At 44.3% G+C, this 25,286-nt stretch overlaps 1 protein-coding gene across 2 annotated transcripts in view; it reads right to left on the bottom strand.

Moving 5' to 3' along the window:
- Positions 1-25,286, bottom strand: part of ACVR1 (activin A receptor type 1) — a 1,150,873-nt gene that overhangs the window by 485,605 nt on the left and 639,982 nt on the right. For both annotated transcript variants that reach the window (XM_044074769.1, XM_044074770.1), the window contains one exon: positions 20,577-20,676. In XM_044074769.1, the coding sequence (XP_043930704.1) occupies positions 20,577-20,676 (100 nt within the window). The remainder of the gene's footprint in view (positions 1-20,576; positions 20,677-25,286) is intronic.

Raw genomic sequence — 25,286 nt, 5'->3', positions numbered from 1 at the left:
TCAGTGCAATACCAGCTATGTGACATTGAATGAGTGTGACACTGACTGTGTGCAAGGTCTGTAAAGGTGTGATAGCTTAGCATGAGTTTATGTCTGTCATGGTAGTTGGTGTCCTTGGTGTGAGGCCAGAGAAAGATTTGTCAGTTATTGGGATGCAAACATAGTAGATTGGCATATGTTGTACCGTAGTTCCCTGTGTACGACTGCGGTGTCCCATCATAGGCAGAAGCTATTCATGAATGTTTAGTAAGTGGTACTGCTGTTGAATCCAGCTCACATATGAACTGTTGTACTACCTGATGTTGTAGGCCTAAACACTACAGTATGGTGTATGTTCACATTCTGTGGTAACACTGTTTGGTGTGTTACCTGTAGTCTGCACAGATTACATACCTCATGCATAGGTACCTATAAATAGGGGCACACAGTACTAAAAGGTACACAGTTAATGCTCATCTGTGTCATCATACATTTGTGTGTTGTATGTATGTGTAATGTGTGTGTAATGATGCCTGTACCATGGCCGCAATCACATGTGTGTTACAGGGTATGTGTGTGTACCTGGCAGCATGTATACTCTGTGACAGCAGTATGCTGGCTTTAGTAATAACTGTGCACGTATGTCAGGTAGGGGTATGGCATCAAAGACTAGGGTGGATTACCGTTGAAACTGTACATGTGTATTGCATTCATTGCATGGGACAACAATATTCTTCATCCATTAGCTTGATACATACCCCAGTGTGAGGTTGGGCATTGTATCCCAAACAGTGTGCCGAGTGCTGGTGTATACTAGTTTGTTGTATGGAGTGTGGCAGGCACTGTCAGACAGTTGTGGGCTGAGCACTGATATGTGGTATCGAACATGTGTATCCCCTGATAGACAGACAGATGCTATATATGGCAGTGAAGTGATATCAGTACATTTGAATATTAAGTGTGTCACATGACTTGCTCACATATTTTTTCTTTTCCTTCCTCCAGGTTGATGGTACATCAGAGAAACCCACCGTATACAGCAGCAGAGGATCAGGAGATCCACCAGAGCCTGGTGCATAATTACTCTGTGCTGTTTTCCAGGACCAGCCAGAACCAGCATGAGAGGGCTGCACTGTGGCAAGAACTTGTCCATCAGGTAAATGACATTGGCATGCATAACCGGACATATGAGCAGGTACGCCATCACTGCAGTGATTTAATTAGACATGTCCAGCAGCGTGAGTCTGATATCCACAGACAACAGCTTGCCACAGGTGGTGGGGTACCTATCCACCCCCCCCCTCACCAGTGTGGAGGAGCACCTCCTAAGTGTTGTGGCTCCAGGCCAACAACAAGAACATCCACAAACATGTGTCATCATGGAGGCTGGAGCCACCCAGCATGTTGAAATGGAGTGTGCAGGTAACATCCCATATCTGTAGTTGACTGTTCTCTGTACTGGTAGTCTATGCATGTGTGAGATGTGTACTGTTTGTGTAGCTGTTAACCTGCCCAATCTTCTGCAAGATTGATATTCTGAGCATAATCTGTACACCTGTGAAAGCCACCTGTTATACTACTGTACTTTATCATACTCACAGTATCAAAGGCACAGTTGTGGCCACTGGCAATCACTCTCATATGTTTGCAGGTCCCTCTGAAGTGACAGCAAGGCAGCCAATCCATGCTGGTGAGTGTGTAATAACAATAATATTGCTAATGACATATGCATGTCATATGGAGGTGTAGTGTGTGCACATGTAACACACCTACACATAATGCATGCTGTGCAGGTTTGCTGTGAGACTATTCATATCCCATTATTCTCAGTAGCTGCCTCACTCACATGCAATACACAGAGCATGGCACACATGTGGCAACACAGTACTGGGCATTGTATAGGCACACCAGATGCACATGTACACAACACACACGTTTGGCATACACACTACACCTTAGCCTGCTACACATGTCCAATTATGACATCTGCTGTATGGCCAGCCTTCAGCATCCCACTTATCTACGTAGCACACATAATATACCTGAGGGGTAGAGGCCTATCATGTCTTTGTGCAACAGTCTGGAACAAATAATACATTCACATTAGGCAATGCTCACTCTTGGCCACCTTACACACCCATGTAACAAGTGGCTGTGTAATTGTGGATGCAGTCATGTTACTGCACTTCAGGTACAGCATGCTAGCTGCCTGTCTGGCACACATTATTATTGTTGACTGACCACAAGAAACATGATGATCATGACTCACGTTACTACACCACATCCAGTTCCACTGACAACAAAAGTACATATAGCTGTTATTGTGTAGCACTGTCATGTGTTTTGTGTGTGTGTGTGTGTGTGTGTGTGTGTGTGTGTGTGTGTGTGTGTGTGTGTGTGTGTGTGTGTGCAAATCTATGCACCCACAGCTTGTAACACTTGCACAACATTGTTATGTCCTTGTACACATTGTGTCCCAGGGTGGAGACAATCACTGAACTACACACAAGCATCAAGTACACGTATACTGTTATTAACAAGGGCTGTCTACACTTGCACTGCATGTTCCTGTGCAACACAACCTGCATGCTGACACATGTGCAGTGATGTTTTTCCTTGTGAAACGGTCACCCACCCTAAAACAGTATTGTGTATGTGTTGGATTGCAGGTGTGTCTGTGTTTGTATCTGCTGTACTGAGGAGTGTGCCTGTGTGCTTGTGTGCCTGTGTGCATGTGCGCTTGTGTGCCTGTGTGCATGTGCGCTTGTGTGCATGTGTACATGTGCGCCTGTGTGCATGTGTGCACCTGCGCCTGTGTGCATGTGTGCACCTGCGCCTGTGTGCATGTGCGCCTGTGTGCCTGCATGCATGTGTGCCTGTGCGCCTGTGTGCCTGCATGCATGTGTTCCTGTGTGCCTGCATGCATGTGTGCCTGTGTGCATGTGCGCCTGCATGCATGTGTGCCTGTGTGCATGTGTGCTAATAGCGTGTACACATTTGTAAACTGTGTTTCCTATCTTCCTCTCACAGGTTCTGATGTTGCTCTGGTGGAGTGCAGCAGGGAACCTAAAGCCACTGCTGGGGATAGTGCTAATGATGATACATGTGTAATGGCACAGGGAGGTGTGACAGGGTCTGTCATTGGTCATCCAATTGACAATACACAGCAGTCAACCCCATCAATGCGCACAGTCATCCTGCCGATACATCCATTGTCACCAATGTCCTTAGCTGAGGGACAGCATACAGTGGGCATTGACCAGGGTAGTGTGGTATCATTGGCACATGCATCCCCTCACAGCAGCCATGGCCAGATTCCTGACATGGTACCACACAGGCAGATGTCCAGGGGTTCTCGTGGGAGCATCCCTGGTCGTACTGCCCCTGTCAGACGTGCCCACAGAGGTCTATCAACCTCAGCTATGTTCCAGGCTGTAATGCAGGCACAGGCACGTATGGAACGGTACACCAGACAGGGTCTGAGGGAGCTTAGAACACATCGCACCGCTATGAATGACACTATGCGTGACGTTGCATCTGCCATCCGTAACATCAGCGAGGTCATTGATAGACGTTGGGGGGACACATTAGATCTGTTCCACAACTACATGTCCAGGAGGCAGGACAGTGCAGGACAGTTGAGGTGTCGACGTGGACATCTGCCAGCAACATTATCAGCTGCCAGTCATCACAGATGACAACAAACCCGCAGCCGGTCCCATAGTGCCAGTACCAGCCCCAGCAATGCTGGGTCAGTGCTGTCATTACACCGTCCTAGAAGACCACGTGCACATGGCTCTGGACAGTCCCAGCAGGGACATGTGTCCAGTCAACAACCCACTGCTTCTGATGACAGTACCCAGTCTGGCTTAGTACCTGATACTGTCCGTAGCACCCCTGCCAGGCACAGGTACCGTGTCCGTGGCCAGAGACAGTGACCTGTATGACCTGGCAGGTACAGTCTGTGGCTGTCCACAAACACCCGTATATGGCAGCCGCATGGTGGAACTGTGTGCATGCATACACACACACATAATGCTAACACCTAGGGCTAACACATACACACACACATCGCAGCAACGTTGCCCCATCTTATACTGTTGTCCCTCACTAACACACACACACACATACATGTCGATTGGATGTGTCAATGGCAGACTCTGGCAAACCAAGTACACACCCTGTGCATATGATGAAACTGTGCCACCTCCTGCCATCTGTAACATTGATGCTGGAACAGGATAGCATGGTACTGATGCAAAGGGTGACTACATAGCACTGTAGTAATATTATCATGTTGTTAACAGTACAGTGTAATGATATTGTTGTGGGTAGATTCGAGCATGCATGATGCATTAACTATGTTTGTCATTGCAGTTTTGTATACACCAGTGTTAATTCCCAAAGTGTACTATCTGCACATGTGCCACATGGCTGTTGTGTGTACCTGTGCCTGCATGTGTTGGGGTGTGGACAGTATATGTGTGATGTTTGCATCACCGATTTGCAGGTGTACATTTGTGAACATGGTCAGCATGGAACATGACATGGTTTGACAGTATGCTGTGGGTGATACGGTTTCCACGTCAATGGTCTTCATTCTGGTAGTATACACAGCTTACATAGCCTGACATTCAGTGGTCATTACATGGTGTCTCCTCAACTGATACACAGACGTAGGAACCTGGTGTCAGTGATATCCCTGCAGTACTACACTATACCAGTAGCCACTGTTACTGAGCCCCATACATCCCTGGGAACAGTACCCTTTGGTATATAGCAGTCTCATGTACATGCCAACACACTAGGGATATGTCCATCCATGACTGCAAATACATACAGTGGCCTACAATGCATTCTACACATGACACACCTAACCACCACAAGGGTATCATACGGACAGATACCTGTTGTCCAAGCCATGGTATATTGCTGTAACGCTACTGTGGCATTGTCATCGGCATGTAGTTAACATAGTATTCCAACAGAACCATGTAGGTGGTAGCACCCATCATGTAGAACGGGTAATGGTGTGTGCATGTGGACAGGTGTTATCTTGTCTATCCTGTGATATTCACATTTCCAAAGGTATTCTGCAGTCCCTCTGTGTATCACTTAAGCAAGAAGGTGTCATACATGCATATTGGCAACAGTTGCCATACACCTACACTGGATGGCCATCACTCACAGACTTTGCTGTGTTTTAACATGTCTGACATACTGCAGACATGAACCGTCACCCACATTAATCTATCAAAGCTTTCATGGGTGTGTGTCACACAGTTGGCCTAGGACACAGATCACTGCAGTAGCTTGCAGTGTCACCAACATACATGTATGGCCTAAGGACTGGTAAGCTGCGGCACATGGCGGCAAAGGTAACAACTGTATTCATATGGGGCAGGCTTCACACATAGGAACTATTATAGGTCACAGGTACATATCTGTATGTGGCAAACACATACCTGATGGATGCATGGCAATTACTGTTATGATAATATGTCATACAATAATGAAAGCAAAACACACAACACATTCACAAACTGTGTGACAAACGCAAACATGGCATTTGTAGGATTCAAACCCCTACCTAACTAGGTTATGGCACTTGAGAGAGATGCATTAGCACAGCACGCTATTCGCATTACTGGATGATTTCCCTTCTCCTGCTGTATTTATAGGGTGCAACATCATCAGTGTTTCCAAAGAAGAATGTACATCTTTTAGTGCATTATCCCAGTCTTCAAAATGGCCATTCCTTTCACAAAGAATTGCAGACATACACACACCATGTTTCCTTGGATATGTTTCCATGGGATAGTTTGCAAAGACTTGGCAACATTCTCATACTGGCTGAACACTGCAATACTGTCATGGTGTAGTGGTTCAATACTTTCACTATGGTGCACAGTATCATGGGTTTGAGTCCCATCACTGCTGTAAATGCTCATACTGAGCAGACCAGACTAGTTATGGGTCAGTTGGGCAACTATGAGCATGTTGCATTTTGTTCAGCTATGGCCTACTTAAACCAGGCTTGTCCGACATTGCTGTGTATTCACCAACTTGGGTGGACATTGGCAAACATTACTCCACAGTGACCACAGTTGTACTACTTTGTGTGTGTGATTCTGTTCATAGGCTCATACTAGGCTATCTGCCCTAGGGCATTTATAATCCTAGCCAGAGTGTGTTTGGCTTTCAACACACATTGTAAGTAGAGTTTGCCATTACATTTTTCATGGTTAGTATACTGTGCCTCTGGCTAACAGTGACATGAAAGTGATACCCAGGGTAAACCTACAATCTCCCATCCACTCATCAGGATTCCTCTTGAAGAGAGTCAATGAGGGACTCTGGCTAACCTGGAGTGGGAGTTTACTCAAGAGTGGGGGGAGCCTCTGGGTTATGGATCTGTCACTCCAGCATGTCCTATTTATTTTGGTCCTGAGGTTCAGGTCTCTTGAGCGCATAGCTTGATGGGATTCTGATTTTCCAAGGTGCAGCATGTCCATTGATTCCAGGTTGGAAATGGCTTTATACATCTGGCACAGATCACCTCTGGGCAGGCAGTATGCCACTGAGTGGAGCTGCAGTTTCTTTAACCGGGCAGTGACTGGCATGTGTTTGAGCCCTTTGATCCTCCTGGTGAGGTACTTTTGTGGTCTTTCCAGCTGCTGCAGGTGTCTGAAAAGGTACATCCCACAAGGGGCATTGTACTCAATTATGGGCCTGATGAGGGATGAGTTAAGAGGCACAATGACCTCCACTGATGTAGATGTGATTACCTTCATGATTCGGTGGGCTATATGAAATGTTTCTCTGAACACTTTGGCCACATGGTTGTCGAATGTGAGATTGCTATCGACTTGGGTCCCCAGGTCCCTTATCACTTCTTCCATACTTAATGGGTTACCACATATGTAGTAATTTGTGGGCACTTAGTTTTTGACAAAGGGGAGGACTATACACTGTTTTGTGTTTAGCTTGAGGACATGGCTCTGACACCAGTTGTCTGTTTCTATGAGGCCCTTTTGTAGGATGCTTGTGTCAGCTGGAGGGTCGATTATGGTGCCCAGTTTGCAGTCATCTACAAACTTGTTCACCAACAGTCCTTCTGTGTTGGCCTGTACCTCTGAGAAATATATACCAAACAAGGGAGGTCCCAGGACTGAGCCTTGTGGGATGCCACTTGTAGCTGGTTTGTGGTCTGACATGGCTCCAGCATTTCAGACCATGTGGGTTCCGTCCTTGAACCAGTTTGCAACCCATCTAGTGATATAGGGGTTTCTATTGTAGCTGGTGATCTTATCTATGATGACCAAGTGGGGTACTGTATGGAAGGCCTTTGCAAGGTCCAGGTAGGCTGTGTGGACCACCATCCCCTAGTCATTGGCCTTGGTGACAGTTTCAAATGACTCAACCAGGTTTAAGAGGCAGGATCTACCCTTAACAAAGGCAAAATGGGTAGGATCCATTGTCTGTGTGTCCCCAATATGTTTATTTCTGAGGTCCATGATAATCCTTTCCATAGCTTTGCAGACCAACCTAGTCAGGTTTCTGGGTGATTGTTTGCAGTATCCATTGAGGCACCACCTTTGTGGAGTGGGTCCACTGTTGCTGTACACTGCTGTTTCGGTACATACTGTGTGTTAAGGCTGACATCGAACAGTGGTTTTATGTGTGTGTTCAATTCTTCTTGGGGTTCATGTTGGACACAGCCCAGGACACTGTCTGGTCCCATTGATGCTGTGTGTTTTGCTTTGGAGAGGCTGGCTGTTACCTGAGCATCTTCGATGTCAGGGGGCCAGCACTCTGCTGGGATAGATATTTGCCCTTTTGGTGGGGAGGGGGGGAGGTCTGCACTGAACCTGTCAGCTTGGATGTTGGCAATGTCTGTGGGTTTGTTGTATTGTTTGTCATTTTGGACTAATTCTGAACATACCTGGGGATTCCCACACAGGTTCATACAATAAGTAAAGAATGCCTTGTGATTATCCTTGGTGTCCTGTACGATTTTTATCTCACAGATGGCCTTAGACAATTTTATGTGTGGACGTTGTTTTTCAATAATACTGGTCAGAGATGGCTTCCCTTTTTGTGATTTGGATCAATCATATAGTAGCTTCCTCCTTGTATTGTATGGTTTGTTTATGGCTGGGGTCCACCAAACAGGATTGGGTCTTTTTATTTGGGATTGCATGATCCATGCATTCCTGACAGTATTCATAAAATGCGTTTATAAAGGGTTATGAGGTCTCGGCCGTATTTTCCACAGACACAGGGGCTGTGAAGGATTCCACCTCAGTTTTGAGGTGTGTGACATATGCTTTAGTGAAGATTTTTCACTGTGGTTTTCTGGCCATGGGCTGGGGTGGGGATGTTAATAACCAGTGAGATTACTATCTAGTGTGATCGTACCAGTGAGGGATACACTTCTGGTCTTGGGCATAGAGTCCCCATGTTGGTGATGATCAGGTCAAGTATGTTTTCCCCTCTTGTGGGAGTGGTAGCAAGTTGTTCCATAGCATTTTGGTTTATAAATTCTGGGAACCTTTGGCCTAGGGTGTTGGAGCTAGGGTAATGCTCCCAGTGTATGTTTGGGTAGTTGAAGCCGCCCAATATAATGGTGTTTGGGGAGATCTTTATATTGTCATGTGTTCTCCAGTCAGCCAAGTGTGGTTCCTGGGTTTAGGAGGGTGGTCTGTAGCAGGCTATGAACTGGAAGGTGGTTTTACCCAATGTTGGTTACACATGGGTAGTCTCTGATGCTTCATGCTGTGCCACCAACCTGGGGGTGTGGGTATCTTTGACAAATATTGATACTCACCCTCCTTTTGTAGTTTGTTCCATGTTTTGCAGCTGTAGAGCATGGTATGAGGTGTACCTGTGAATGCTAGGGTGCTCTTGGGAGCCTTGAACCAGGTTTCTGTTACTGCACAGACATCAACATTCTCCATGCTGAGGAGTGTTTGGAGTGCATGCATCTTGCAGTTTAGACTTCTGGCATTGAGTAGCGTTACTTACACTTTCTTATCCCTTGTGATACCTATGGAGGTGGGTTTGTGTTTTGAGCCTTACCTAGAAAAGGCACTATGGGGGTGACACGAGCCTTTGGCAATATCCAATAGGCCACAGGTGATAGGTGAAATCCATCCCTAGCAAAGCATCATGTCTTGTCGAGCATCTCATCCCAGGCTGACAGGCATTGAATCCCCTTTCACGGACACCAATACTTAAGCCAATTGTTGTAATTGATCATCTTGCCTTCATACTGTGGCCTCATGTTTGGTGAGGGTAGGATGCTACTGAAGGTCATCAAGTTTGCATATACAACATGGTGGTTAATGCTGTTTAGCACTACCTTATATTGCTTAACACATGGCAATCATGCCTCAGGTGGTGCTGCAGGGCTGCCTATGTCGGATGCGCATACTGCACTCCCTATACATGTTTGGCAACAGGTAGTGTCAAGTTAGGCATCCCTTTTACTATATGTGTGAGTCAGAGAGAGGTATCATTTCCAGGGTTCCTACTGAGCCAGTGTATGTGCTATGCATTGCCTCTTTGCCAAGGCCAAGGCATACTGGGAATGCCTCCATCTGCCTACTGGGGCAGGCTCAGGTTGTTCCTCCTCCGAGTCACACTCTGCCTGTGATGGCCTTGGCACTGGTGGGGGGCTGTTTGACCCAGGCCTATGCTGGTCCTGTTGCAGCTGTTTTCGCAAGATCATATTATGTAGCATAGCACATACCATGACAATTTGGGTACATGTAGTTGGTGAGTATTGCAAGGCTCCACCAGATGTGTCCAGGCACCGGAACCGTGACTTGAGCAACCCAAACACATGCTCGATTACATTTCGTGTTTGTGCGTGTGCCTCATTATGGCATTCTTGTTCAGGTTTGTGTGCATTTTTGATGGGTGTCATCAGCCACGGCTCCAGTGCATAGCCAGCATCCCCCACTAAGTGACCATGTGGGATGTCCCCATTGGCAAATGTCTGGTACAGCTGCGTCTGATGCCAGATATGGGAATCATGGTAGCTTCCAGCGCAGCCAGCACACACATTCATTATGCCCTGGGTATCACACATGACCTGGCAGTTGATGGAGGGGAAGCCCTTGTGGTTAATATAGGCCCTACCCCGCTCACCGGCTGGTGCTTTGATGTGTATATGCGTGCAGTCTATTGCACCCACTACCTCAGGGTATTCTGCTATTTGCTGGAAGAGACACATATTGCTGGCCAATACCTCACGGGAACTGGGGAAATATACATGATCACCGACATGCGCTGACATGGCATCCAGGAACTGGTGCAGTACCCTGGATGCTGATGCCTGTGATATCCCCATCATATCACCAGTTGGGTCTCTGAAAGGTACCTGTTGCTAGTATTCTTAGGCCAACACATACCTTAGTTTCCACTGGGATGGGTTCCCCTCTGTTGGTTCTGTGTGTGAGGCGTGGCCTGCACAGCTCCACAATTTGCTGCAGGAGGTCTCTGTCCACTCTATAGCGCTCCACTATCTCCAGCTCATGTAACCCCTGGTAGGTGACCCTGGGCCTGTACACTCTTCTCAGTCTCCTCACTGTGGGTTGAATGGCAGCATTTGCATTGTCAAAACCCTCAGCATGTTGCATATGTCGTCTTATAACAGCAATGGCAGCCCCTAGCATTTTTTGTCTGAGTGAAGCTTTTTCAGTTTTCACTTCTAGTAGCATACTCCAGTGTTTCAGTGTCTCTTGTGAGAAACAAACTGCACTGTTGTTTGCAGAGTTTTAAGTGCTGGGCTGGACTAGGCTAGTGCTCTGCCTGTGTTATTGCCTGATTTGGAATGTTTTCACTGCTAGCTCTACTAGTATCACCTGGTAGCTTCCTTCTATTTGTTGTGCTTCCTTTTTCCTTTCTGTTTCCTCAGGGGGAGTGACGCGCATACAAGCGCAAACACGCTCACAGCAGCTCACACATGTGCATACATGCTTAGACGGACTAAAACTTGATTATTCAGGCTAAAACGCGCACACACCAGTGCAAACACGCTTACAAGTCTTCCAACAGCCTTATACATACTTACTCCGGCTTACACACGCGCACTGATGCTTCCACGCACGCACTCTGTCTTACTCAAGTTTACAGGCGCGCACATGCACGCATACCCGCTCTGCAAGAAACTTTGGTGTTATCCACAGTATACACCTTCCATTTCTTGGCTTTCCCTGGCCTACCTGTTGACACACCTCTTTCCATGATGTCTGACACCTAACAGATGCCACTGTCCTCCAATGAGCTGCACTACTTTCATACATACTCCCCTTGTGATGTCACCTATCTCCTACTCTGTTCCTCCCCATATCCTACTCCTACACTCCACTGACTGTGCTCATTTGCTATGTAAAAGTGTGATTCACTATCCTAACACTCATTTACATAGGATTGCCTACTAATGCTTGGTTACATGTCTTAGACTGGGCTTCTCCCCTTAGCAACCCCTACTCGGTGGCCATGTTGTCTTCAGCCTGCTATTCTCTTACATTGAAATTTGACAATTTTCATAAATTCCATGTTTGTGGCTTTTATTGCCTTATTTTATGATTTTTATAGCGCACCCCATTTGCGCGGTGCTGCGCTACGCTTAAACATCGGAAATCGCCAGAAAAAAAATTTTATTTTAATTTTGCATCAAGGAAACTTTCCAATGGCCATATATTTGGCCATTGGCATGCTTCCCCAACCATATGCAACCTTTATTTGGAGCTGACAAGGCTCCATTGTGCTATCTGCAGAATGGTACTCAGTTGTCAACTGAGTACATTTCTGCAGCTAACACGTCTCCTACTCGGACAGGTTTCTGCTTCCTGGATCGCAAATTTACCTCATTTGCATGCCTTTTGGCTGCAAGTGAGGTAATTTGCATATCACAGCCCTCTCCGTGTAGGAGACGTGTTAGGAGCTCTCTTACACGCCCCTACAGGCTGGTCGTGGATCGCTCGTCGGACATGATGGCTGCATGGAGTCTTACTCTACTCATAGAATCCATGCAAGCCATCGTGAATCTGGCCCATCATGTAAAATATCACTATGCATAAGTGAAAAATACAACATTAACAGACAAGAGATATGAGTATTAACAAGGTGCTCCCAGGCTGTGCGTGTTTGTGTGACAACATCAGCTTTAGATCTGAAGAAGTCTTTACTCACAGGGTGAAAGTGCCCATCTGGCTGTTTTGTTCTCCATCGTTACTGTTTTTACTCTGTTGTTTACACAGTCTACTAAGTGCTCTGGAAATGTAATAGTATTCATCTACTCCTGAATAAACAAAAAAAGGTTACCTGGAAGAAAACAACTCTATGAATATTGCTAGATTGTAGTGGTGCCAGGATTTCTTTCTTTATTTATTTTTTTAACCATTTACTGCATGAGTTCTTTAATTGGTTTACCTATTTGTGTTGGCAATTTTTTATCCCTTTAGTCGGTGCAATTGAATTCTTGAATCTTAAGTGTTTTGATATTTTTTTCTCCGTGTTCTCAAACTACTCCAACACTCAGGTTTTATCTTTCAATAACTCCAACACCTGAAGCTCATACCTCTCAACTTCTTACCATAAAAAATCTGTCCCCCATTATTTTACGCTTTGTCCAAAGGCCCAAAAATAGGGGCAGATTTTAAATACTGCTCTTATAAACGTAGAAGGTTGACAGAATAACAGGATTTGTGTTAGCATGCATTGTTTGAAGGATATAAACTTTGAAAGTTAAATGCATGTCATACAGTGATGGCAATCCACGGTTATTAGCTAGAAATCCACGAATTTTATGAAGCATGAAGCAAAATTATGAGGAAAAAATCTGGACATTCTGTGAAAATCTGTATAGTTGAGAGGTATGCCGAAGCACCCTTGTCTGTTCCCAACTACTAGTCAAACCCACTGCCCACACCCATTGCCTTCTTTAACTTTCCAGATTCCCCTCACTACTAATGTCCAGTAGATGCTAAGCTACAGCCAGCAGACAGTTGGCCACAGCTCCTCGTCACTACCTTGGCTACTGCAGCACTGAAGCCTCCCTTTGGACTTCATATACTTGGCCTCAGATGTACTTGGGAAAGGTCTTTTGGATGTGAAAGTTAACATCACTCTACACTTAAGAATTTGGTACATGTTCTTGGGTCAGGTTTACTACATATTTTTGTTTCCTGGATCCCTCCAGGTGCACTTCCATAGCCCTCTGAACTAGTTCATCACCAAAGCAGTCATCAACTTACACTTATCCAGAACATATAGTCAGAAGTCTGATGACCTGACTACTCAGCTTATCATTGTCCTTTGGACAAAGATGATCTAAAACCTGAACCCTTACAAGCATCCTTGTATTTGAACAAAGTACAAAAGGAAGTACTACCCCCTCTATAACAGGAAGTATTCCCACCTCGGTAACAGGAAGTATTCCCACCTCGGTAACAGGAAGTATTCCCACCTCGGTAACAGGAAGTATTCCCACCTCGGTAACAGGAAGTATTCCCACCCCTGTAACAGGACGTACTACCACATCACAGCAACAGCTTCTCTGGTTCAGTTCTCAGCTGAAATGTCTACTGTGCAGAGTCTAAATGTTCCCCCTTTGTTTGCATGAGTTTTCTCTGGGTTACCAGTTTCCTCCTGCAGGGTGTATCAGGGACTCTGAACTGCCTGAAGGTGTGACTGTGTGCATGCAGAATATGGCAGAAATATCTGGCAAACCTATGTCCACCCCATTCTTGCCTTGAAGACACCACAGGAAACAGTGGCTGTCCACTTCGGATGCAACTTGTAAGAGAGTCAACAATTCTTTATGGATGTCAATGGCTAGCAGAGACATCCAATAACGTCTGGTCAGGCTGATGCACATGCAAATAGGAGTTTTCCTTTCTGCCACTCATAATGCCCTGAGGTCACTTTCTCAAGTACTGGCACAACACACACCCTGGGGCATGCATCATCATACCCAACCTAAGGATCTCTTGTGAAGCAACTCTAGACAAGGAGAGAGATAACAATCCTGTTTCCTGAATCAAATGTATGGGTGAGGTAAGACCAGCCAAACCTTGATATATAAATTATGAACAGCTGTAAAGACGGCTTTGAAATGATGTACACCTGGACATCCCTGTGAAGTACATTTTATCTAAGTCATCAAGGGCTCAAATTCAGTATTCTCTCTGGTGATACAAAAGAGAGAGTTGCTGTAGTAAATCTGTTTCAAAAAAGTGCAATGTTTCACAAAGATTAAATTACAAAAAAATAACATTGTGCTCTCTTACAACAGTATTTTGTGAGGGGAATCAAAACTGTGCTGAACGAGCTTACAGTGATCGGTTGCTGTTTGTTTCCCTAAAGATGGGCATTTTCTGAGTCTGTTCTTTTAAAAGAAGAGGGCTACCCTAAACGTTCAATAATTTCTAGTAAATATGGCAAACTTTTTTTGAAATTATTTATGTGAACATTTTAACACTTCCACCTACTGCCATTTTACTTAACTTCTTTGGTAACTTGACCAAAAAAAGGTTATTACAAGTAGCTATCCATCCACAAAGAATTTAACAATTTTTCAAACACTATGGTTAGATTTGGAGGAAGTTGGCATAATGGTTAAGGTGTTTACCTTACAAACACAAAGTTCAGGGTTTGATTCTTATATGTTGTAATTGGCTTACCTTAAAATGGTCCACAAGGACAGTTAGCCTACTACTAATCTATGAATCTATGTACAAATAAAGAAGTTATGTCTTACCATAACGTTCCATATGTGTTATTCATCTTCGTTCATTCATTACTGATGGGATATCGGTTCTGTCCTCGGAACCGAGCCTGCCTTATATCAAGCTCATGTCAGCCAAAAACTCTCAAGCCAAGATCCTACCCAGAATGCTCTGCTCCCTGTTACTTCAGATCGAGTTTGCAAGTTGATAGACAAAAGTAGAGGCTACCTCTGGTCATAACAGACCTACAATAAAGGAGTATATGAGATCAACTAGGAACCTCCGGAGGGTGGGAAGTAATGAATGAACGAAGATCAACAAAACAGATGGAACATTATAGTAAGACATCTGATGTTGTTAATCTTCATCCATTCCTTACTGATTGGACAGAGTCCCCAGCTATCTGTATTCCTAGGTGGCCCTCATGGAAGGACATTCCTGAGCACCATGGAGCCAAAAGAAGCTCTACCTCTGGAGGCCAAATCCAATTTGTAATGAAGGATAAAAGTATGAGGTTTGACCCAAGTTGCAGCTGAGCAAATATCATTGAGGGAAGCCTTAGCATGGAAAGCTGCTGAAGTTGCCATAGACCTTGTAGAATGTGCTTTCACTCTGTGAGGCAAGGTGACATTGTTCATGTTGAAGATAAAGGTAATACAATTTCTCAATCATGACGCCAATGTAACTTTTGAGACAGAATGACCTAGTCTTGGTACAGAAAAGGCCAGAAATAGTCTGATTTACGGTTAGATTTTGTTCTGTCCAGACAGAATTGTATTTGCCTATGAACATCCAGGGACTGCAGGCAATACTCTCCCTTGTTAGAATGATTAGGAAAAAATATTGGAAGGTCAATAGGCTGTTTGATAGACCACTCTGACACCACTTTCGGTAAAAAGGTAGAGTTAGGTCTCAGTGATACTCTATCCTTATGGAAGATAAGGTAGGGATGTTTGATGCATAAGGCTTGAAGTTCTGACAAACGTCTGGCCGATGTGATTGCAACCAGAAACAAAGTTTTCCAAGAGAGGTACTTTAAATCACATGAAGACACAGGTTCAAAGGGGGGAGCTGTTAGGACTTGTAGGACCAAGGCCAAATCCCAAGGTTGTACTGGTTCTCTAAAGGGAAGTTTTAGGTGAAGAACCCCCTTCAAGAAAGTTTTACAGAGTCTATGTGACATGACTGAAGAACGCTGAAAACCAATGTGGAAATTTGAAATGGCAGCTAAATGAACACGAATAGTAGAGGCAGACACCCCAGAGTGGAAAAGATGTGATAAGTAATCCAGAACCACCGAAACTGGGGCTGACAAGGGGTCTAATTGTTTATTTGCTGCCCATAAAGAAAACCTTTTCCATTTACTGAGCTAGATTAGTCTGGTGGACGATTTATGAGATGCGATAAGAATACTGCACACTGGGGACGAGAGGTTATCTTGCCTGGCAATCACTGGAAGTGGAGAAACCAAGCTGTCAGCTTCAGGGTTGTTGGATTGGGATGAGTCAGACCCTGCAGATGAGAGATCAATGTTGGGGATGGATTGAGGATCAATGGTCGATCTAGCAGATGAGGCCAGATGAAGGGGAACCAGACTTGTCGAGGCCAATATGAAGCAATGAGGATCACTTTGCCTTTCAACTCCCTTGCTTTCTTCAGAAATTGGGAGACGAGGGGGAGAGGAGGATAAGCATAAAGTACACCCAAGGGCCAAGCGTGGACTAGAGCATCTCTCGGTGACTGTCCCCAAGAAGGGATCAGGGAAAAATAGTTGCTGCACTTGTAGTTTGTTGGGGAGATGAATAGGTCACAGCAAGGCTGGCCCAGCGGTTGAAAACTTTTGCCACTATCACAGGGTTGAGGGACCACTCGTGAGGTTGTAGAATGCACCTGCTCAAGTTGTCCGCTATCATGTTGGAGCTCCCGGGAATGTGCATTACAATTAGAAAGCAGTTGGAAGCTATTGCCCATTGTCATATTCTCAAGGCCTCTCGGCGTAACGGATAAGATCTGGTGCCCTCTTGCTTGTTGATGTACCAAACCACTGACATGTTGTCTGACTGGATCGCAATAGTCCCTGACAGAAGGATGGTATGGAATTCTTGCAAAAGGGCCTCTGTTTCCGACCAGGTGCCTTGGACCGAGTTTACTGGACATAGCCCCCCCACCCCATCAGGGAAGCGTCCTTGGTCACCGTGGCTTTCGGTTGATGGGGGCTGAAGGGGCAAGACCATTTTTGGGAGTTTCGAGATGCCCACCAGAGCAAATCTTGCTTGCATCTGAGTTACACTTATCTGAAAAGACAAAGGGTGTTGTAGAGAGTATCACTAAGTGTGGAGCAACCACTGGAGAAGTCTCATGTGGAATCTGGCCAGAAGAACAATGGTGATCAAGGCTGCCATTGACCCCAAGAGTTGGAGTATGGACCGAGTGGAAGATTTGTGGTGACAGAGCAGCAGCTGAACCTGTTGTCTTATTCTTTGAAGTCTGTGATCCAGAAGAGATGCTGTGCAATTCGATGTATCCAACAGTACCCCAATGAATTCTAAAGACTGTGCTGGGATCGTGTTGGATTTCTCCCAGTTTATAGTGATTCCCAGGTGTTGTGCTGTGAGGACAGTATAGTCTAGGGCTTCTTCCAGTAGGTGCTTGGTGGGGGCAGTGAGGAACCAGTCGTCTAGATATGGAAATGCCTGGAATCCTTGAAGTTGCAGGTGAGAGATGACCACTGCCATGCATTTAGTGAACACTCTGGGGGCTGTAGAGATACTGAAGGGACAGTCTGGGTCTCTTCTGCCAAGTCTTTCTTGGTTGGAGCCGCCATCACCATGACATCTACTGGAAGACCTTTTGACCAATGGGTATGGCTCAGCTGGGGGAGAAGATCTTGTCAGGCCTCTGCGGTATAGCTTCCAGGGTGTCAGGAGCCTTCCATGCATGCTGGACAAGCTCATCGGCCGGCAGGGTAACCCAGGAGGTAGGGGGCTGGGCAAAAAAGCCTGCAAGAATACGGATACCTGTGAGGAAGAACTGGAGAGGACTTCCAGTCACCCCTCTGTCTTAGGATCTCGAGGATGTCACCAAAGGACACCTCATCAGAGGGTGACCATGGGGACCCTTCCCCATCATCAAAGTCCGTAACTTTGGTCAAAGACTCCTCAGTGGAGTCCATGCACTTCCTCTTGCATGAAAACCTTGTGAGGTACTTCCTCAGTGGGGAGTTCTGGAGAAGACTGCAAAGAGGGGTCTCCTGAGGGGGAGAAACCTGAGGCCCTTGTGCCGGGTGTCTGGTGGTTGTGGCTTGTGACAGTTGTGGCACAGAAGGGAGAAAAGGACTCAGACATGGAGGGTTTGTCAGCGAAGGCAAGCACCTTCTCCATGGCCTGGAAGGCTGGACTGTCCAAGGAGGGATGGGATCCCAGAGCAGAGCATGACAATTTCAGAACTGGGGTCACACCCCGCTCCAATGAGCCGACCCCCAGAGCAGGAGTCTCAAGAGGGCTGCGGAGGGTGAGGGAGGGAGGATTCCTGGAGGGTGCCATAGAAAAAAAAACAGGTGTGGAACCAAGAATGCTCTCCCCCATGGCACAGCCACTAGCCTTTGAAGAGCCCGATGCCCAGTGCACCGAGGGCCACAAGGACAACTCCTGCTCCAAAATGAGGTCCACTATTGGGGTCGGAGGAGGGGCTTCGATGCTTGCGTGGAAGTCAATGTTGGAGTCTGAGGAGAAATATGTTCACCTGAAAGAGGGAACATATCTTTACATGGTGGAGAGAGACCCCTGGCCACAAGCAACTGGTCAACAAGCCGCAATACATCTTGTTCAGAGAGGCTCCTGGTCGACCTCATACAGAAACTTGAAGGTGATTCTGGCCTCTCTAGAAAAGGGCTATATTGGTTACCAACAAACGGATCCAAAGAAGGAGAGTACTTGGTCCTTGCTAGTTCGAGTGGTGCAGAGCCCAGAACCAAAGGTGTCTGCACCGAGGAGAATGGTGTTGAGGTAGTCTGTGCTGACGAAGGCAGCGGCATCAAAGGTGTCTGCACCGATGAGTATGGTGCCGTCGAGGAAGGTGTTTGCACCAGTAATAATGACGGTGCTGAAAAAGACTGCACTGAAGAGCATGTCGGTGCCGAAGGTGTCTGCACTGTAGAGGACAGTATTGTCAAACTCAGGGCCAAAGAAGATTGCACCAATGGTGCCGAAGGAGACTGTACTTGCAGAGATGGTGCCAGTAAAGGCTGTGACAAAACTGTTGGATCCGTAAGTGTCTGCACCAGGAACTCCAGTGCTGGTGATGATAAAGAGGACATAGCTGGAGCAAGAATCAACTGGAGTGGTGCCGAGCCTGGAGCCAAAAGGTTCACAGGTGGCAGTGCAGGACTAGAAATGTTTACCTTCTTATGAGTTGACTCCCTGCGATCTCCAGAGGGAGATTAAGTGAGTGACCTCAAGGAGGAAGAAGAAAAACGTATCTTACGGGGTTTAGCAGCAGGGAGTGAGCCTTCCGACCCAGAGATAGCCTCACAGAAAGGAGTTTTTAGGAGACCTTTCAGGATTAACTTGTTCTTTCTTTCATTGAGAGTCCTGGTCAAAAAAGTTCTACAAATCCCACATGGGGGAGCCACTGTAAGGTGGGAGACATTCAAGCAATAGACACATAAATCATGGCCATCAGAAAGCAGTAACTTATGGCTGCAATCCTTACACTGTTTGAAACCAACACTACTTTTCTTGTCCGACATAATGATGTGGAGAAGAACGACAGTACCAAAGAGTTAAGAAGGCTACCCAGAAGGTTAAGGAGAGAGAAAGGAAGGATTATCAACGATGGTAATTAAGAATTACCTCAAAGGTAAGAAAAGGGGTAATAAAGGGAAATAAACTATAGGGAGAGAGTCTTAAAGATATGATAGGGTAGGAGTATAGTAATAGTAACTGACTGAAAACTTTTAAAGTACTAACAATATAGAAACTTTCAAAAAATTATTCACTTAGCTGAGAGAGAGTGGCTTGACACGGGTGTACAGCAATGCGGCAAACAAGATCTGAGGTAACAGGGAGCAGAGCATTCTGAGTAGGATCTTGGGTCGACAGTTTTTGGCTGATACGAGCTAGATATAAGGTCGGCTTGGTTCTGAGGACGGAACTGATAACCCATCAGTAAGGAATGAATGATGATTAACAACATCAGATCTGTAGTTCCTTACCTGTGCCAAACTCATTTTCACAAACACACACCCCACATTCTTTTGCATTTATTAAAAAAGAAATGTTCATAAAACTCTACACAAAAGAAGACCCCCCCCCCCCAAAGAACAGTACACAATGTCTTTTATTTTACTCAGTGGTTATCCAGATATATCCACAAGGTGGCTGACCTGAGTGCACTATAGTTACGCGATTTGTCATACAGTACTCAAGTAAGTTGAGAGGTAATGGAATCATCTCCAGGACTACAGGAGGAAACATGCCATTAGTACACAGCCTTAATCAGCTGCACAGTATTGCCAAAGGCATATAATTTACTTTAAAACTAAAATATTTTACTTTATATAAACCACTACAAAAAGCAAGGGAGGCGATAAGGCCCAGTTATTTAATGCTAGGCAGCAAAGCTTTCCTTGAGGGAGAAAAGCAAAAATTCCATACTTAATTCCTAAAGTGACTGCAGAAGGCAAATACTGACAACAGCAGTGTAAGATAAATATGTACTTTCCCCTGTATGGAACATATAAGCACTATGCAACCCCCATCTTATTTTAGTATGAAAAATTAAATTTTTTTCATAATGATTTGGGGAGAAAAACTGAATGGTGCATAGGTGGTGAATGCACCGATAACTGACACTTACCGACACACTCTGCAAGATTAATCTGTCGAGCTACTGTCCTCTGTACAAGAAATGGTAGACCAGACCCACTGCCTGATGTGCATGAATGGTCCAATAAGTCCTGTAGAAAAAAAGAGAAAGCAAGTGATAAAAATAGAGACACCAGAAAATAATACATTCTGTAGAACACCAGATTGAAACCCTTAACTTTGTGCATGTTTGTTGTAATCTTCAGATAAGACCAAGTGTTTCTAGAAAATTCAAGTTTTTCACAAGAACAGAAATACAAACAGACTGGAACTAGAACTACTGTTTTCTAGTACTTCCACCTAGTAAAATACGTAGCGCTGAGACATGGGTTTTTTGCCCCAACTAAGTCAATGCAGGCAGTAAACGTTCCCTTACCTGTTACATCCTGCAGCACAACTTCTCCCCTACTTTAGTTTTGAGAAATTTCATCTGCAAAGTCAGCAGCAGAGTAGAAATTTTGTTTACAAAGGATTACTGGTGCCACAAAATTCTCCACCCAAGCAGCAGAAAATTCCAACCCTGTGAAACACAGTGAAGGTCAGAGATTCAATCCATTCTCTGGGCTGACTAAACTTGAATTTGTACAGTTTAAATGACCTCACTCCTCGTCTATTCCACCTCCTTCTATAGAACTGTTTTTTGAGTAGAGACAAAGGGAATCAAACCCAAGACCACAGGATGAAGCTCGCTTTTTAGGAATCGTACTAAATTCAGCCAAGTTACAGAGATGACAAAGTACATGTGATTATTGTAACACTTTCTCATAATAACTAAGCAATGAACTGAACAGGGCTTATGATAAGACTTTCACATCTGCTTTGCCTAGTCAGTCACTGAAGGGACCAGAGGCATGAGTAATCCACCATGTAGATGGTCGCAATCAGTTGTCAAGAATGATGCTTTGTGACTGTATAGTAGGTCTCCATTTTTTTGGAAAGAAAACATTTTTTCAATTTTTAAGTCGTGTTTTCATTTACCTCAGAAAAGCAATACTAAGAATGGATTGTTGCTCATCTAATAACACTGACATAAAGGCACACACACACACACCTTTATTTACTTGTGCATGCTTCTTCCACTGGAATGGTGCTGTAGACAGACTATTCAGAGGCTACATCTCTGATTTTAAACTTGTATCCAACTAAAACAAAACTACATCTTGATCCAGCTACACTAATTCTGGGTCTGTATCATGACCTCAAACTGCATAACTCTGAACACCTAATCATCAACACATATACGTCGAATCTCAGTTAACCGAGCAGCCAGATCACCAAGTTTTTTTTCCTAGGGAAAAAAAGATTGGCTGTCGCTGTGGATTTGCCCTTTTCTCCACTACAGTGCGATCTTGGAGTTAGTATATTTAGTCAGGGGGGGTGTGGGGGGCACAGCCTCCCACATTGGGGGGTGTGGTGGGTGAAGCCCCCACTTTGTAATGTTTGTACTGGTGTGTTGTGTTCAGTTGGCCTACCGATTTCTTTCCCTGGGAAAGAAATCGGTGATCTGGCTGTTTGGTTATCTGGGAGTTCAACATATATTTGTCGATGAAAAGGTGTTCGGAGTTATGCGTTTTCGAAATCATGATATAGACTCCTAATTCTACCTAGTGCTGATGTACTCAGATCCACCATACTTCTCAGTTGTCCAAAATTTCACTTCATATGTTTGTTCCTCATACAACTTGCAGTCTTTTGGAAGTCACTGAGAACTGAAGTCACTAAATAATGACACACATTTGAATTTCAGACTTCACACCATTCAGAAAATGCATGCTAAAACAAATCTTGTTATTGTAGCAGGTTTTTAAGTTTATAAGAACAATCTTTAAAATCTGTACCTATTTAGGGCTTTTACCCCCCCACACACAGTATTTTAGGATTTGTCCAGATTTCTTGAGCCAAGAGGGTGAGAGGCATGACATCCAGTAATTTTTAGTTTTGCAACCCTTGTATTCTGTTTTGGTGGTCCTTGATCACTCAGAAGCATACATCACAGGCCACAAAATCCTAAACCCCCCTCAAACTATCAATGCAACTGAAATCTACATTATAAAGTCAAAACCCTAGTTAACAAGGACAAAAAAACTGCTTTAGTCTATAAAATAATCAATTAAGCGCAACCTGGATAACTGGATGGGAAATAGAAAATACATCCCTGGGATTCCACCCGTGTCCCTGCTGGACAGGGGCATCAGGTGTTGATATGTCTATACATGGGCTAAACTCTTGGCTAGGCTTATAAGGGCCTCAGGGCCAATAGCCTAGCAACTTCCTATGAACCAAACAACCCAATACATTTATGGCCTCCATTAGAAAACTCTTAAAACCAGGAAAACTTTCCCAGTTCAACCCAACACTTCAGGAAAGTGACATGGAAGTAGCAATGCCTTTAATTCCCACTTTGTTAATGCATTTCATCTCTGGTCAGAAACTACCAAATGCCATTACCCATATGCCATTACCCATAGGCCACTTAAACCTACAAACTCTCTTACCTTCATTCCTTAAACCAATCCCTGCAACAGCAATTAAAAAAAAGCGCTGCATTTACTTAAAGTCAGCTACACTAACAGCAGTCCATATCCCTGCAGAGTAGATCAAGCTATGAACAGAGGCATTAGTCTATATGGTCTCCATAGTCATTCCTACAGAAATCTTATGTCTCTAGGATATGGAAATATAATTTTATCTAAGCCCTACATAACACAGGCTTCAAATGAATTAAGTAATTACAGACCTACAGCTAATTCTCCTTCTGCTATCACAAACACTGGACAGATGTGTCCACTCAGCTACTCAAGTACCTCCTTGAGAGTAGCCAACTGGCCTGTAAGCAGCACAGTTCCTGATTATACCATAATACAAAAGTTGCTTTACTTTCCTTTCTTAACATTAATAACTCACATTGTGACAATGGCCAACTAGCCTCAGCAACTTTCCTGGACCTTTCCAAAGAATTTGACAGTCTCCCACCTCCTACTGCTGAAAAACATTAAAGGCCTCCAGCTGTCCGATGACACCAATCTGCGGTCCAAAAGCTATCTCGATGACAGAAGCCAATGCATCAGACAAGAAACCGCATACTTAACCTTTCTCCCTGTGAACATGTGTGTTCCTCAGCAGCCTATACTTGAAACTTAATTCAATATATGCACTAATAACTTGTGCACTGCTTCAGGTCCCTCTACCATCATTTGGAATGCCAGTGATTTGTTCAGCCTCATCCTTAAATGACCTTCAAATCACTTACACTTCACAGTCTTTTACTGAGCATTGGCTGCAACAATCTAACCTAACACTCAGCACTAAAAATACCAAGCTTATGTTCTGATTATCCAAAACCTCATCTCCTAATTCATCTAACTTAATTCATTTACTTACTATTTGGTAACCAGGAAGGTAGACTGCTCAAGAGTAGCCACATATAACCCAGGCTGCAAGGCAATAAACAGTGCAAGTAAATTTAAGTTACGCACTTCAAATATGACACAATGTCAGGTTTACATAGTTGCAAAACTTTAGAAATTTCACATATAGTTATTATACAAGTTTTATGAAAGTACAATATTATACAATTCTTGCTGTACTACCCTTAGAGAAGGCAGTACTAGGCATAGTCTGAAATGTCAAGTTACTAGGTGTCATCATCAATCAGCAACAATAATCTTCAGTTTTACCTATACATCAGTAGCACCATTTAAAAAAACATAAAAAACTATAGATGCTCTCTACAAAGCCAAATATTACCTGACTGATATGAACATACAAGCAAACTAGCTGCCACTGAGAAGCTGCTTCTTGTCTGCTTTACTCAGCTCCAATATTCACCAATCTATACTCAAGTCAACTACATAAACTTGCGCAATGATGTTGCAAGGGGAAGGAAGCATGCATTCTGGAAAATGTAGTACATGGTTAGTGGGATCAAACCCCCAAGAAGAATTTTTACATCATGCAGACATGGCAAACAGTAAGCAGCAGGTATTAGTGCATTTCTCAATTTTACTGGGATTGCACAACTGACAAGTCTCATTAATATAAACCATGGAGCAACCTTATTTCTGTGTTGTTGTGGTCTAAAGGCCATGAAAACTCTTTGGGGAAGTTTGTGATCTCACTGAGCCAGTTTCAGATCAGCCTGTTTCCTGTATAAATATTAATGTTCTGGGCAGCTAACTGAAGCATGGGAAACCTAACATAATGCATAGTCTATAAGCTAAATCTTGTATGTTGTCAGAATGTATTCCCAGACAGAAGGAAGAGCTGAATTGACATTAAAGCTGTAATATTATGCTCAAGATATTAAGATTGAATGCAACTTTGCTACAAATATGCAACATAAATAAGGGATAAGATAAAGCTTGCTTAAATGCAGAAACAGAGTTTAGTAATATGTGATTAGCATCCATACTAAATGACTGTGGCTTAAAAAAATAAGGAACTTGCTTATGAGTGTATTACACACACATCAAGAAAGCTGACTTCTTACAGACATGACAAGAATGTAATTTGCTTTCTTTAAAGAACTGACAACAGGACATGTTTTCTAAGAAAGTTTAAGAATATGGTTTTCTAATCCACAATCCAGATTTGATGATAATGCTTTCACCTCAAAAATCTAGATCCAGTGTCACTCAACAGAGAGCACAGCAAAATAATGGGTATAGTTCCCCACAAGGTGTTTTCCTTGAAGATAGTTTAC

This window comes from Protopterus annectens, chromosome 6.part0 (assembly GCF_019279795.1).
Source record: "Protopterus annectens isolate FY-2018-M chromosome 6.part0, PAN1.0, whole genome shotgun sequence".
NCBI lineage: Eukaryota > Metazoa > Chordata > Ceratodontiformes > Protopteridae > Protopterus > Protopterus annectens.
Note: the sequence above shows the minus strand (reverse complement) of the source record. Positions and strands in the feature narration are given on the sequence as shown.